General features: G+C 40.7%; 1 protein-coding gene across 2 annotated transcripts in view; it reads left to right on the top strand.

Moving 5' to 3' along the window:
- Positions 1 to 17446, top strand: part of LOC136881148 (uncharacterized) — a 69182-nt gene that overhangs the window by 21685 nt on the left and 30051 nt on the right. The window contains exon 4 of one of the 2 annotated variants that reach the window (XM_067153813.2): positions 10967 to 13409. The exons of the other annotated variant lie outside the window; for it this stretch is intronic. Coding sequence (XP_067009914.2) covers positions 10967 to 11133 — 167 coding nt within the window. The 3' untranslated portion in view covers positions 11134 to 13409. Of the gene's footprint in view, positions 1 to 10966; positions 13410 to 17446 lie in introns of those variants that run through there. 2 annotated transcript variants of the gene reach the window in all.

Below are 17446 nucleotides of genomic sequence, written 5' to 3' on the forward strand. Positions count from 1 at the left end.
TCCGCTCCAACGTGTGGCGAGAAAATCATTAAGTACGGAGCAGTTAATGACAGTAACAATATCAGAATTTGTATTATGGGCAAAATTTGGATATCCACGTTTCATTAGAAGTGTTTGATTGTGGGAAGGGTCATGGCTGATCAAACGAAAGAGGAGAGGATGTTGCGCAGTGGACGGGCGATAAAAGGCAATAACGTATTGAGTTCAGAGGAAGAGTTGTGTAGTCTAGTAGAGGAAATTGAAGATAGAAGTGTAAGTAGTATGGAGAGTGAAGGCAAGCAGAAAGAAGTCAGTATGGAGTCAGATGATAGTAGGATGGGGGGCGAAGCGGAAGTAAACACTAACAATGAAAGTAATAATAATGATCAGTTAATGGGAATGATGCAATTAATGTTAAGTAAGATAGAGGACAGTAAAAATGAGCTTAAAGGTGAATTAGAACAAACTAACACTAAAATTGAGAATATTAAATATGAACTTAAAGAACAGTTAGAGCAAACTAAAGCTGAATTAAGCAGGGAGATGAGGGAAAATAAGGAGGAAGCGAATCGGAGAATGGACGAACACAGTAGGCAGTTACGCGATCTGGTGGTAAAAAATGAACATTTTAATAAGCGATTAGAGGACCAGAAAAGTGAATATGAACGGCGAGGGAAAGAGGTAAAAAAAAAGTTTGCGGGGCAGAGAAGTGAATTCCTGGAATTAATGGGGAAGGAAAACAACTCTACTAGGGAGGAAGTAATGAGGCAGGTCACTAGTATTGATAAGAGAGTTGAGACTCAAAGAGGGGAAATACGGATATTTAAAGACCACGTCCAACAAGAGATTGACACGGTAAAGCTTAGAATAGAAGATGAGACCCGGGCAAGTGAAGAAAGGTTTGCGATAGCTGAAGAGAATAAGATTGAAATTAGGACATTGAAAGAGAAGCAGGTTAACTTGGAGAGCGAAATTGATAGGAGAGACAAAGAGGTAGAATGCCGGATGGAGAAAGCAGAAAATCAGTTAAAACAGGTGGCAAAGGATAAACAGGTTTTCACGGGAAGGCAATGTCTAGGAAATAGCTACATTAGGGAAATTGAACTACCTAAATTTAATGGGAAACAAACGAACCCGCTAGATTTCCTTAAGATGATAGAGAAACGGTTTGAAAAGCGTCTAGAGGAAGGGTCTATGGACTGGGAAGACGTTATGGAAAATATTGACCATGCTTTTGTAGGAGAAACTCGGTCTTGGTTCATGGTATATAGGCAGACGATGACGAACCTGAAAGAATTCAGAAATAAATTTAGAGAGAAATTCTGGAATGAAGCGATACAAGCTAGGGAGAGAGAAAGGGTGGTATTTGGGAGGTACAAACAGCATGAGGGAGTTACTATGACCGAGTACTTCCTGGCACATGTCATGATTTGTCAGAACTTAGATGGTATAACCGAGGGGTCTGATGTAGTAAGACTACTTTTGAGACATTTTCCGGACAGGGTGAGAGAAGCGGCCTGTATGCAAAAAGTTGGTACTATTCAGGAGATGGAGAACCTACTAGGCAGTTTTGATGCTTTAGGTAACCTTAGGAGTAGAACGGAGAATATTCAGAACTTTAGTCATCACAACGGAATGAGACATAACGGTAGTACACAGAATCACGAAACTCGCAATCAGTTCAGACCTCAGCAGAACAGCAGGAGCGGAGCACAGGAATATAGGACAGGAAATTCCCAACGGAGGCCAGAGCAATGTACTAATGAGTCCAACGTCAATACACAAAGGGAACCTTTAAACTAACTAGAGGCTGTAATGTTAGGTCAGAATTCCAGCCTAGTGCGAAGGTAGCGAAGTGTCTTGCCATGAAAGTGTTACCATATGACCTCGATGTTAGAGACGATTTGTTGGATGAACCCGAGCAGAATAATGGAGATTCATGTAATAAAGTAGTCAATCCCGTTGTTAAATTGAAAGTCTGGGGGGCGTGGGTTAAAGTTTTGATTGATCCTGGTAGCCAAATATCATGTATTAGTTCTCAGTGGTATGAGTCATTAGTGAAACAGGGTATTCAGTTGGAGGAAATGCCTGTTAAGTCTACTTTCATCATTACGGCTGTTGGAAAGAAGTCTAAGCAAATTTGTAAACAAGTAGCTGTCCCGATCTGCATTAATAATTCTATTAGCGTTCAGATATGTTTGGTAATTCCGCATTTGATATTTGATCTTATCTTGGGATCTGACTGGTTAACGTTAAAATTGGCTCAGTTAAATTACAATGATCTAGTGCTAAATTTGAGGTGGAATAATGAGGATATCAAGGTCAAGTTTGAGGAGGAAATTCAGAGGAAAACGGAAGTTAGTACAGTGTGGAGAATGAGAGAGGTTTCTAAAGTAAATGAAGAGGCTAGTGAGGGCCTGAAGTTGTGCCAGTTGTGGATTAATGAGGATAAGATATGGGGCTTGAAAGAAGCCGTAAGTAGAAATGAGTTAAATGAAGTCCAGAAGGACAAGTTATTTGAAGTGTTATGTGAACACGTGGAGATTTTCTCCGTGAAACCTGGTGTTACCCATCTGTATGAACATTCTTTTTCTGTGCTGGATAAGACTCCATTCAGCGGACCGCGATATCCGATACCACACAAATATGCAAAAGCCGTAGAGGATCAAATTCAAGCTATGTTAGCAGACGATGTGATTGAATTATCAAACAGTCAATATGTTAATCCCTTAATTGTCGTGCCTAAGTCTGATGGATCAATACGTTTGTGTATTGATGGCAGGGAGATGAACAGTCGCATTGGTGCTGATCACTTGAGATCACAAACCATTGAAGAGTTGATACAGAATTTTCAGGGTAAGAGTTGGTTTTCTACGTTAGATCTTAGGAGTAGTTTTTGGCAGATACCTTTGAGATCAGAAGACAGGCCTCTTACTGCTTTCAGCTATAAGCATAGTTTGTACCAATTTAGGCGTGTTCCTTTTGGGACCCGTACGAGTTCGGCAGCTCTTATTCGCGCACTTAGTATTGCCTTGGGAGATGATACTGGAGATTATGCTACTATTTATATCGATGATTTGGTTATAGGATCTAGTACCTTTGAAGAGCACTTGGACCACTTGGAAAGGGTTTTTTCTAAATTAGAGTATGCTGGTTTTACTCTGAAACTTGACAAATGTGTTTTCAGTAGACGAGAGGTGACTTTTTTGGGGCACCGTGTATCGGCAATGGGAGTGACGCCTGAGAGCACAAGAATTGAAAAAATATTGAATACTACGACACCTAGAAATATTAAGGAGCTCAGATCGTATATTGGTGTATGTAATTTTTTCAGACGATTTGTAGTGAGATTTGGTAACTTACTAGAGCCATTTAGAGAACTATTGAAAGCTGGCAGTAAGTGGGAATGGACACAAGATCATGATATAGCTTTCCTAAAATTAAAAGAAGGATTCAGGCAGGCGGTTGTTTTGAGATACCCCATGCCCGATAGGAAGTATGTGTTGCTGACGGACGCATCTCACTGTGGTATCGCTGGTGCACTATGTCAAGTAGATGATGATGGTAATTTAGGGATTGTGTCTTTAGCTTCCAGAGGTTTAAGTGCTGCTGAAAAGCGTTATACTATAACGGAACTTGAATTCCTAGCTATCGTATACTCCCTCAGTAAATTTAGGATGTATGTTTTAGGTACCGAATTTGAAGTTAGGACGGATCATCATGCTCTTTCTTTTGTATCCAAGTGTAAATTATCATCTAACAGAGTTAGTAGATGGATACTCTCCCTACAAGAGTATGAGTTTAAGGTAACTCACATTAAGGGAAAGAATAATGTCCTTGCTGATTTATTGTCACGTGATCCGAAGTTGTGCGAAGAAGGTAGCCTTCTAGAGCCACGTGAGGGCATTATTATATGTACATGTCTGTCTAAGGAAAATGAAACTGCTCTAAATAGACTACGTAACCTATTGGTTGAACAGTCGTTAGACGAAGAATGTCGGGAACCTTTGTCTGTACTTCAGGGAGGAGAGCAGCTCACTGTGTCGCATGGTAGGCACACGTACAAACTGGTTAACGGGTTTCTAGCCAGGAAATGTAGCGAGGATCTCTGGGGGATTTGTGTACCCAAAGCGCTACGTGTGGAATTGATTTGGTTTATCCACAAGGAATTAGGACATTTTGGAGCTAATAAAGTTCTGTATGAGATCCGACAGAATTTTATATGGGACAAGATGGGAAGAGATATAAGAAAAATTCTTTCCACTTGCGATCTGTGTCAGCGTAGCAAAGTTCCTAACCGCTATTTAGAAGGACCTCGTCAAGCAGTAATCTCAGAAAGACCTGGTGACTTGGTGTGTACTGATTTATTTGGACCTGTGGTAAAGGGACAGTTCGGCTTCCAATATATTTTAGTCATTATTGATGCCTTCTCGAAATTAGTCAGATTATACGGTATGAGAAAAGCCACTGGAAAATCTTGTAGTCGTATAATCAAAGAGAAGTATATCCCTGAATTAGGTACTCCTCTTAGAATATTATCAGACAGTGGACCGCAATTTATTTCGAGAAAATGGAAGTCCATAATTAGAGAGCTAGGTATCACACAGGTTCATTCATCTATTAGATACCCTCAGGGTAATATGTGTGAGCGCGTTATGAAAGAGTTATCTCGCATGTTTAGATGCTTAGTGTTCGATAAGCATACAGCCTGGGTGGCTCATTTATCCCGCATAGAGACATGGATCAATGCAGTTCAACATGAAAGCACGAGATTGACGCCGTCACAAGTTCATTTTGGTTGTAAGCCTCAGAATGAACTAGTGAGAGTGTTAGGTTTGCCTGAGGAACCACCTCGTAATGCTGAATTTTACGTCCGACTGGCACGGGAGAACCTGATTAAATCTGGAGATAAACGTAAAAGGCAACAGAAACGTAAGGTACGGGATAACTTTGAGGTAGGTGATATGGTTTTCGTGAGAGTTCCCATGTTGTCAAACAGTGAGGATAAGGTAACGAAGAATTTTTTTCTTTTATATCAAGGCCCTTATAAAGTACATCGAAAACTAGGACCCTGTGCTTACAAGTTAGCGGATGGCGAGAGCGTAATGAATGGCTCATATAACATTAGTAGTTTAAGGAGATACCTGTCGTGTGAGGTGGCTGAACCGGATTGTGAGATATAGGTCAGTAACTCGGGGAAGTTGCTACTTGTTATGTCAGACTACGAGCGGTATGTGTTTACGGCTCTATTGTGGTGGTATTTCCTAGTTGTGTTTGTAAACAAGGGAGGTGTTTGTGTAGCGGTAGAATTACGCTCGTTCATTGACGATAGATCATCTGTTTTCCGGATGTGAGGCCATGAAATTTTATATATTTGTTTTCTGAGATGTTACAGAAGGCTAATTAAAGCTGACGACGGCAAATAATTAATTTTTCCGTATGTGCATTTCTAACTTGCAATAATTTTACCGTGAGCTTAAATCACGTGTGTATTCGAGTGAAGTGTATTACATCCTGCTTCAAGATAAGTTTGAAACATTCGAAAGAGTGATAAAAGTGTAAATTGTTTGTATCATATGTTTTCCATTTTTTTTATGTAAGAAATTGGAAGAGAACGTGTTACTGCTATCTAGCAAAGAATGTCGGAGAGATATGGGGAGTAAAAGGACAGATAGACACTCGGCAGAGTCTGTAATCTGAATTGTATATATATTATGTTATATTTTCTAGGATAATCTTGTTTTTTTTACAAAAGTGAAAAGTTGCTTATGATGGGCATAATTTAGCATCTAAACCTCAAGATGAACTGAAATAACAGACAGTCGCAATGGGAAGCAGTCTAAGAGAGATATGGAAAGAGTGAGATATAATTAATTGTATGAAAATAATGTCGCTCGTTATGGGCAGGTAATAGAGGTATTTCAAGTCAATGTGGGAGTAAGTGTGTGAGTTCTCAACTCATGTGATATTTGTTAAGAACTCATGGGGGCGTATGTAACGTTCCAGACGTTACAGTGTAATTATGTTAATTTTATTATGTGTAATTAATTCAAGAATTTAACGTCATGATATTTATTTTGGTATGTAATTGTATTATAATTCATGTTTAATCATTTGCTCACTATCATTTCATTACTTTGTAACTACGACTTGTAAACGAGGGCTGAATATTCTAATATTCACTTAGATTCTTGCGACAGTTGGTTAAAATTAACTTGCAGTAGATTTCAGTTATCTTGCCACATCACCGAGGAGGAAGGGAGGACCAATTTAGACATCAAGTTCTGGGAAAAGCGAGCACGTGTTCACGCGTCCCAACGTAAGCTACCGTATTTCGACCAGAATTATTCAAACGAATCAACGCCTATATTTTGAAAGGAGCGTCATGTTGCCATGGATAATGAGTGAATGGACCAATAGAAGAACAGTTAATATCAGAGTTAAGACCCGTCAACTCTAATATCTGGAGTGGGGAGAGACATGTCATCTGATTGGACCACGTGTTGCGACCTGTAATTAGCACCAGTAAAGGTTATAAAAGGGCATGCTGGAGCTCTTGGCTTCATCTCTACTACTGGACTCTGCTGCATTCTTCGGTATTATTATTCGTTTGATTCTGCGTTAGCATTCTACTTCATTACCACAACGTGGTACTTAGAAATTCTGAATGAGGGATGTAGAGCCACTCTCATCAGTAATTACGTACAGCACGGCTACAAGACCGGTTCGAACCAGTCTAAGTCAAGAGGTAGTATTAATCTAGATAGAAATGAAACTTCAGAGAATATTTTCAGTAAAGTTGGAAGGATTCTTAATTGAGTATCCTCTCCAAATAACCCAAGGTGGTTCTGCTAACTATGACTTAGGGCTTATCTCCAATATGGGATAGAGCATAATAGGGAGTGTTAGTTTTGAAGTCATCTTCCAATTAGTGGTGGGTGCAATTTGCAAGGCAGGAATGGTACTTCGCTGCAGATGAAGAGATATCAAAGACGACCGATGATGTTCCAGCTACAAGGAGGGAAGCCTTCCAAGGACCAGCAGAACAAGACTAAATGGTGAGCAAGCGAGTTAAAGATATTGCAAGTTTTTGCGAAGTAGAGTCATTCAATTTTTTATTAAATTCATTTTCTATTTTAAATTCAGTTCTCGTTAAACCGTCGTCATTTATATTAAATATAATAAATAGTATTTTTCTAGTTTACTTTAATCAATTTGCCTTAATTAGCCTTTTAATTTCTAATTCTCCTGCTTAATGATTAGTGCACTATCACCTCACCCCTGTGATAAGAGTCTGTCCAAGCTTGATTATAAATTTTATCTTTAAGTCCTCAACTTAAAGATTGGCGCCCTTTGCTTGCTTGGTTGCATTTCTCATTTGTTGATTGTTCTCCGAGAGGGGGAAGTCACACTCTTCAAAGTGAAAACCTTACTTTCAATCTATCGCTCTGTACCTTAAACACCACCATATATATATTCTTTCCGCCTAAAACTAAGCCTTCATTCTGTAACATATAGTTAACAATAATGTTGCAGACTTCTTAATAACCCTATCAGGATTTTAAATCCACCTGTACCTGCAGAGTCAGTTTGAAGCCTGGATAAACTAGGAGATACATTCTGTCATCAGCGATCTCTTCTAGATTCACGAGATTGTTGTCAGCAAATTGTTAAGGCTAGCATTTTGTATTGTAGCAAGCTCTCAATGTTTGCAAATCTTCACGCCTAAACTACTAGTAGAAGCTACTAGGATAGTACAGAGAATCAAGTCTTCGAGTCAGAAGAAGCTCTTCAACCTTTATGTACGTAAGAGTCTTTTAGCATTTTTAGCCTATTGTGCTCTTCTGTATAGTATCCATCTTGTCTAATAACCCTTTCTTCAGCTGCCACAGCTTTATACTGATAAGACAAATAAGTCCTAAGTTAAATGTTGTGAGCCCTTGAGGTAGCTATATATATACACACATACGCATTATCCCCTATATCACCTTGCAAGTCCTATAAGAACAATGCAAAACCTATCCCAGTATAATTCTTTTTCACATCTTGCAACGGGTATCCATTATTAAAAGATTATATTCTAATTACGTGTCTCAGAAATGTAGTCAATATATATCAGGAAAGTCTTAAACTCTTACATTCACGAAATAAAGGGAACTGCTTTCGGTTCAGAATATACAGTTTTAATCTCTTAGTGGTGAAAGAAATATGCTGTTGGCTACTAGGTTTCTTGAATTAATTTGTGTTGGGTTAGGTTAAGGCGTAGTCACCGTGAGATTAAGCCCTTATTCTTAGCCAGAGTGTGAGGTTAGGTCCCTAGCTAGGGTGTGAAGCTAAGCACCTGTTCTTACCCAGAGTTTGAAGTTGGGCCCTTACTCTTGGCCAAGTAGTACGGTTAATCCCCTGCTCTTAGCCATGGTGTGGGTACAGGCCCCTGCTCTTAGCCACGGTGTGAGGTTAATCCCCTGTTATTAGCCAGTGTGTGAGGTTAAGGCTCCAAAATTTAGCCAGGCTCAATGTGTGAAATTAGCTTTGCTTTTCTTAACCGATCGATCCTGATACTGCCGTTGAACCCGTAAAAAGAAACTTTTCTAACACAGTCTTATAAATGACAAGTTTTCAGTGTTCTTTCCAAAACCAAATACCATGGCGCAATATTCCTGAAGGGCCATGACCTACAAAGTGACCGCTACTCAGCCCGAAGTCCTGCATATTAAGAGGTGTCTTGCGGTCAGCACGGCGAATCCTCTCGGCAGTTATTCTTTGCTTTCTAGACCGGACCGGTTCTCAGCGTAGGTTGGCTCCTCGATTGCAGTCACCTAAGATGAGTGGACATCCACAAAGCCCTCAAATCTAGGTAAAAATGCACTGACATTGGCGGAAATCTATCCCGAGGTCACTTGCTAAGGGGCACGCAGGCTTCACCTACACCGTGGTGCAAGTTCAGTATTATTTTCAGCTTACTAACATCTTTTAAAAAATTTATAGTTCATTTATTAGCTCAAATTCCTTGTTTTAGATATATTTTGGGTTTATTTTAACTGACAGAGTTAGGGTCAGGTGCCCCGGCTAACACTTAATTTGTGTTTCCACTTAATTTATTCTGATAGGAAGGTTGCCAAGTTGTACCTCATCTTAAAACAAAAATAACCACCACCACCACCACCACCACCACACTCGTCTGCTTGCCGGTTAAATGCCGGCTGCGTCTGCTCGCTAACCAGCGTCAATTAATGGCAGTCATGGAAATTCCTTTCGAGGTCTCGTACACGAGTCACCTTATTTGGCCGACTGAAGTTACAGTATACGGAGAAGAGAGGGAGTTAGTAACATGTGAGTACAAATGGTTGCTTTCTTCTCTCCGTGTGCAAGTAGACTAACAAGACCTTCCACATCTCTGGGGAGTTTGTAAGAAACACAATACGAAGGAGAATACCAAAAATACAAATCAAGGACCGTTTTCGGCAGTAGAAAACCGATAGAGGATTTCGACAAACATGTTTTATTTAATGTTATTTGCTTTACGTCCCACTAACTACTTTTTGAGGTCTTCGGAGACGCCGAGGTGCCGGAATTTAGTCCCGCAGGTGTTCTTTAACGTGCCAGTAAATCTACCGACACGGGGCTGTCGTATTTGAGCACCTTCAAATACCACCGGACTGAGCCAGGATCGAACCTGCCAAGTTGGGGCTAGAAGGCCAGGGCCTTAACCGTCTGAGCCACTCAGCCCGGCCATGTTTTATTTCAAAATTAGGCAACACTGTATTTGTAGACGTGAAAATAAGCCTTGGGGTTTTGCCAGGTCAGAATCCAGGTGAAATAGTTTGTGTTTGACAAAGAACTTTGCTAGGTGTCTTCAGAAGGAAAGCTCGTCTGTTCATAAACAAGACTTCTCTGACAACGAAGGTCTTAATTTCAGAATGTTTCACTGTTGGTCTATAGTAGTGATACTATAGTTAGTCACTAGATTACTCACTGTGCTCTAGAAATCCGTGCTCCAGTTAAGATATTCCTTGTTCCATCGTATGTGAATGATTAGTAAGGTCATCAGACGAATGTGGTAGAAGAAATAAGAAATTAAACAAATTAAGTGCAAGAAAACAAATCAGATGTAAGGCTTTTCAGGCGTTTGCTGTATTAACCAGCGTTTCGTCTGACACTCGACTCATCAGAGTGGGATGTGTCAGACCCTACCCACTGACGCTGGGTGTATGCAGATGAACTTATCAGAAGCCCTATATAAGAGGCACAGTCTGATAACTGCATACGGGAGATAAAACTCAACAATGGAATTATTGCCTGCCTAGCAATTCCGAATGGAAAATTCTAAATTCCTATGGAGGGAATTAGATATTTTTCCACCAATAGAGCATGCCAAAAAACAAATCGGATGTAATTAAGTACAGTGGAAAGAAAAGTAAGAGGTGCACAACAGGTTATGAAGCATAACCTATAGCACAGCCTACAGTGAACCATCTGGTGATAAAGAGATTACGAATTTGGAAAACACCGAATCCAAGCTTAATATCATCTGCGCGATTACCGACCGTGAAAGCAAGATTCTAAACACTATATTTTACAAAGTTTGCTGAGAAATGTAAGGGCACACGGATCTTTATTCTTTAATAATATTGTAAAAGCAAACGACACAAATATAAAATTAAATACCAAGAGTGACTGTCAACATCAAAATCAGAATTTGGACAAGATGTGTGTATGACAGTAATATTGGTACATACCAACATCTCCTTTAGAAGTTTGATAAATAAATATTATGGAAATTTTCTTGAAAAACACACGGGAAGAAAGTTCTCTAGAGTACACTCTAATACGACATTCAACTAGATAAGAGACACAGCAAAAACTTTTAATTGATTCTTGCCTTGTTTGTTTTGGTGATGTCGAGCCTGACCCTAGCCTAATCATTGCTATTCAGCAGCGAAGTGAACTATCACACGGCTTACAAATTCATTGTTTCATGTTTCAGGTGACGTGCTCACTGACGAGAAACTCATGGATGGCTCATGGTCGCTCCCTGACAATCCTCTTGCTGTATCCGGGTGCTGGGTTATCAATTCAGGAAATATCGGATACATAGATTGTTCAATTGTAAACTTGAGGCTCCCTTTCCTGTGTGAGAGAGAAATATGTTAACAATGAAGAATTGGAACAACAGAAAGGGATAACTACAACTTCACAACTTGAGATTTTCAGGCTTTTCTGGTGGTCGGTTGGGATGAGGGGGTAATTATGGCACACTATTTAAATACTGCAATCTTTACTCTAATATGTCTGTATCATTTTTGTTCTAGTACCTGTTCAGTTCCCGATTGCACTTTCAGAGTACCTTGATTTCTTTTTAACCTTAACGAGTTGATGCACCCGTTCAGGCTTAGGTCGTCCGGGTACAGTAGAAAGTACAATTTCATGTCAAACCTCATGGGACAGCAGTATTTAAAAATAATCTTCATTGGCGTCAATATACCGTGAGGCTTGGAAGTGCCCAGACTTGTACCAATGTTATCTTATTTCATAGAGTAACTGTAAACACTCTCTGCGCTCTTCGTGTGGCAAGGAGACGCCTTTCGAACGGGCTATAATATTGGAGCCAGGTGGATGGAATATTCCACTGTAGAAATTGCGCGAAATTTTATTATACCTCGATCGACGGTGTTACGTGTGTACCGGGATACCACAAGGAAGGAATTTACCACCCACAATGAACACAATACTTGCAGCCCACAAATGCTTAATGATTAGAAGCGTCTGACTAGAACTGTCCGCGGAAACATACAAGCCACACTGGCTCAAAACTCACGCACACTTTCAACGTATCAGATACCAAATGCATATTCTGTAGGTCAGTGCACCGTTCTTTACGGTCAGTGGGATGTGGGAGCAGAAGACCTACCAGAGTGCCCTTGTTAACACCACTACACCGAGCACAGCGTCTCACCTTGGCGTGTGACGTTGCTAATTGGACCCTGGAGGACTAACGACATGAAGCTTCGTCCTATGAGTCACTGTTGCAGTTGTTTCGAGCTGCAAGTAGGGTTCGGATATGGCACAGGCCCCATGAAACTTTGACCCTAGTTGTCAACAAGGCAACTTGCAGGTTGGTGGTAGCTCTACAATGGTGTAGAGTGTGTTCACATAGCAGGGGCTGAATCCGTTGATCCACCTGAACATGTCGTTTACCAGGGACGCTAAAGTGCTTGGTGATCACATGCAACCCACCATGAACTTTAAGTAACCCTTCAACGACGAGATTTACCCGCAGGACTATGCACCGTGTCATCGGACCCAATTCGACCAGATTTCGTTCGAGTAGCGTCCTGGACAGTTTCAACGACTATTTTAGCCACCTCGTTTGCCTGATATGGACCCTGTCGAGCAATTATGTAACGTGGTGCTGAGATCCATTCGCACTGTTGACCTTGCGCCGACAAGTATCAGGAAGCTGTGGGTAGCTATCCAAATATTATGAGTCAGAGTTTCTCCACAGGCGTTTCTTCCACTTGTGGAATCGATGCCATCAGGACTTGCTGCACTTGACCGAGGTAGAGCAGGGCCACCATGATACCAGACCATCGTCCCATGACTTTAGGCATGTCATTGTAGAGTAAAATGATCCAGACTACGTTCTACTTCAAGCAGCCAACCAACATAGCGCGACAGATGTTTTTCTTTGCCAGGTATGTCATGGCGGGCCGATTTTCCCCTGCGAGTTGCTAACAGGTTACTGCTAAATGCACGTTTCAATATCACGTGACTACCAGGGGTAAATAAGTACAGAGATGGTGTTTATTTCGCTTACATGGTAGTTTACGTAGTTCATTACAAGCCGCGAACTCATAAGGGTTACTGGTGGAAAATTTGCATTTAGTCCTGCGGCGATATGGATCAGAGTCCTCCAAAACGTCAATCACGCCTTACGTTTGGGTAGGTTACAGTGTACTCTTTTATATAAAAATAAAATAATACCAAATAATTCCTTACGTTAGTGCAAGATACATAGAAATGTGTTTGGAGTATTAAAAGTAAAATATTCATGAAATATTGAACCAAAAATGTGGTATTCGCTTGAAATCGAGAGTATCTGAAAATAATTTCTGGTTCCTTTTACACGACATCTTGACATCCACCGCTCTTGCTTTGACACCATTTCCTGCTTCTACCTACCTTTGCGAAGCAGTCTTCTCTCAAAATATACTAATAAGTCAAAATATAGAACAAGTTTTACTGATGAACATTTGAATTCCTACTTCTATTTTTGCTTAACCAACAACAAACTATGTTTTTCCCAACTTTCGTAAGAAGTACAGTGCCATGGTTGGTATTCAAAGTATAAAGTCAGTGCTTAAAATTTAAAAGAAACTTATGAAATAAGTGTACTAAGATTTAGTGTCTAATAATATATTGGCAGTTAATTATAATGAATGATGAAAAACCCACAGCAAATAAATAAATAAATAAATAAATAAATTGTGGGCTAAATATGTGTCTATTCATTCAAAAAAATGTGTTTTATTTCTTTCAACTTTCCCTAACAGCACGATGCCCCAGAGGACAATGTATACAATAAAACATCTGCGCATGCGCATCTCCCCCGTGCTCAAAACGCGAAGGTTCGTCTGGACGCACAACAGAAAATTTGTGAGAATACAGATGCAGGTCCTTTTTTATAATGCTTCGATACGACAATCTCTTAACTCTCACTTGCACAGATAAATGGCGTTGCGATTTCGTGGGACTTCGTTCCAGGAATTCCTTCACTCGAGCATTGTTTCCGGTGTTCGAACCCTTTTCGGATAGTTACGGTTCTTATTCGCTACAGCACCCGTTTCACGCCATTTTGGTACTAAGGTTTGCATTGCACACTTTGCTGGAGGTTTTGTCAAAACACTTAAACACTTGTGCAAACGGTTCCGCACGGTTCGCATAGCACTCGACAATGAACACGCGTTGTTTCATCGTGAGCACCATTTTGTGTTGCATTCAACTGGTCATTAAACACATCTGCTCCTCTTACTCCCTCACAAGTAATGACACAACGACGTAATAGCGTCAGATCATGCGGGAGATGCGCACGCGCAGACATGTGACAGCAACCGATTGGTGCATCGAAATCACGGTTTCCATCATTTCCTGAGATGGAGAGTTATCCTGTTCATTAATAAGGGTCTATTCCACGTCAGTCTTATGAATAATTTCCGGTCCAGTTATATTTTGCCCACCCTGTGTTTAAGGTCAGTCGATAAGCTGCCTCCATTTCTGGCATCCATATACCAGGCGCCTCGCGAGCACCGTATTTTCTACTTATAAATGTCCCGCATGCACAAATGATGAATGGGATGTATACTAACTGATTTTCACAAGGGCACTACTGCCAGCAGGCAGGTTACTTCAGAATATGTAGAGATCAGAACCGGACAGTGTCTCGCAGCATATTCCTCAGCGCTACCCGTCTAATGCAACCCCTTGACTTAGTAAACCTCTTTTTACCGGGCGAGTTGGCCGTGCACGTAGAGGCGCGCGGCTGTGAGCTTGCATCCGGGAGATAGTAGGTTCGAATCCCACTATCGGCAGCCCTGAAGATGGTTTTCCGTGGTTTCCCATTTTCACACCAGGCAAATGCTGGGGCTGTACCTTAATTAAGGCCACGGCCGCTTCCTTCCAACTCCTAGGCCTTTCCTATCCCATCGTCGCCATAAGACCTATCTGTGTCGGTGCGACGTAAAGCCCCTAGCAAAAAAAAAAAAAAACCTCTTTTACAACCGCATAGTACTGGACTGGTATATGTACTAGTATACGGCAGCACTACATTTGTCGTCTGTATATCGGCAATGGCTAGTGTGTTCAGCAACGACGAATACACAGACATCATTTTTAATAGTAGAAAGTCTGGTGAGAATGCAGCCGAAGCTCCAAACAGACGTCTGCCTTCTACACACATATTTCGTCGAACAGTATTTGTTTTTGTTTCATACGAGCAACTCTTTTATAGAGTGGAATGTTTACGCGTGTATAAATTAATAAATTATTAAGTTTTCTTTTCTACAACTTTCGCGTGTTTACAATGCACCCCGTTAGGGAACGTGCTCAGTAAAATGACTTATTTGTTTCACAACATCCACAATACAGCATGTTTTAGCACTCATTCGAAAACAAGTGCTTAGGCATCCCCTTCATCACTAGTGCATGCGGGACAGTTGTAAGTAGAAAGTACGGCGCTCGCGAGCCGCTTGGTATATTCGTTTTGGTTTCAATTTCGTTTTCCTGTTTCATTTTACAGAGAAATTAAAACTGTGCATCGAGCGAGCGGCTGAGTGGTATGTGTGTCATAGCTGTGAGTTTGCATTCGGGAGGTAGTGGGTTAGAACCACACTGCTTGGGGCGTGTACATGGTTTACCATTTTCATTCTAGGAAAATTATGGGGCTGTACCTTAAACAAGGCCACGGTCGATTCATTCCCATTCTTAGGCCTTCCCCATCCAATCGTCGCCTTACGTTCTATCTGAATCCGTACTACGTAAAGCAAATTGACAAAAAATTAAGAGAATTGTAAATTGAGCGACTCGCTTGATTTTGCTGAATTCTTTCTTTTCACTTGCCTTGGTGCTTGTTTGTTACAGGTTAAGTACAGTGTTCTGTTTTTTCTCATCATATCTCGAGACCGATTTTCTCTGGTGTTTGTTCTAGGAGTGTAATATGTGCATGGGTTATTGAGATGTCGCAAGTTAAGATAACCAAGTCATCTGCATATGATAGTCATTCTATCTCCCATTTTCTCAGCCTAATTTGATTAATTATGGGAATTACTTTTTTCTTGCGTAACTCTTGTATTACATTTCCGAGCACACAGTTCAAGACCCCTGTGAGTGAGGGAGGTAGAATAATGTCCACAGCATCACCTGCCTGTCGTAGGAGGCGACTAAAAGAGGCCCCTGAAGCTCTTAAATTGGGAGAGTGGGTTAGCAATCACGGGTCACTTAACCGAGTTCTGGCATTGCTTCCTTTTTCATGTGATAGGCTACCCACTTTCATTTACCCTACCGGACCTCCCTTGGTCGTTTCTTGCTCTTACCGACCGCGAAAGTATTAGGTCTGATGATGATGATGATGATGATGATGATGATGATGCGCGTTGTTTAAAGGGTCCTACCATCTAGGACATCAGCCCCTACGTAATATATTTCCAAGTCCTGGGTGTCTTCCATTTTCCCGCCCTTCGTGGCCTTTCCCTTTCTTTTAAAGATACCTTCACTTTTTGAAAGATTGGATCTCTTTCCTTCTCCTCTCTAATTAGTGTTAATCGAGGATGCTTGCGCCATTGTATTTGCTCTTAGAACAATAATCAACACTACCAGTCAATGTGACCTGTTGATTAGACATTGAGAAATATTTTAATATTATTATTATTATTATTATTATTATTATTATTATTATATCTTCCTTCAGCTTATCCCATTTATTTCGGAGGGCGCTGAAGCCACCCAGGCCCATTTGGGTTTTGATGATGTTCATGATGTCCATGATGTTCTTGATGATGATCATTATTATTATTATTATTATTATTATTATTATTATTATTATTATTGTTGTTGTTAAAAGGGGCCTAACACGTAGGTCATCGGCCCCGATTTAGGTTTGGTCGGAGTTTTAAGGCCGGATGCCCTTCCTGACGCCAGATGATTTTTCAGATATGAATGTCAACCCAGGATTGACCCGGTTTCAAACCTCGGTCATCTAGATGACAATGCAGCTGATAAGTCACTGAGCTAATCAAGACCACATTCTTATTCTTATTATTATTATTCCTCTTCTTTTCTTTCTTTATTTATTTATTTATTTATTTATTTATTTATTTATTTATTTATTTATTTATTTAAATCGTTTACACTTCGTGGTTGCTTTTTGCTCAGGACTCAGCGAGGGATCCCACATCTACCTCCTCAACGGCAGTGTCCTGTAGCGTGAGATAATTGGTCGGGAATAAAATTGAGGAGGATGACCAGTACCTCGCCCAGGCATCCTCACCTGCTATGTTGAACAGGGGCCTAGTTGGGGATGATTACATTAGAACTTATAAGCTAGGTAGAGGGAAGGAATCGGCCTTGGCATTCAGTTAGGTACCATCGTGGCATTTTCCTTGAGAAGAAATGGGGAAAACAGGGAAAACAACTTCAAGGATGGCTGCGGTGGGAATCGAACCCTCTCTACGCAGTTGATCCACCGAGGCAGAATGGATCCCATACTATTCCTCGTACAACTTTTCAAATTTCGTGGCAGAGCCGAAAAACGAACCCGGGCTACCGAGTGTGACAGCTGATCACACTGACCAATACACCACAGAGGCGGACATTACAGTATTATTATTATTATTATTATTTACTTCAGAAACGTCGTATTTATTCCTGTTTAACATAACAATAATCTCCCCAGTCATCCCAAATGAATATTTGT

Source organism: Anabrus simplex, chromosome 9, assembly GCF_040414725.1.
Source record: "Anabrus simplex isolate iqAnaSimp1 chromosome 9, ASM4041472v1, whole genome shotgun sequence".
NCBI lineage: Eukaryota > Metazoa > Arthropoda > Insecta > Orthoptera > Tettigoniidae > Anabrus > Anabrus simplex.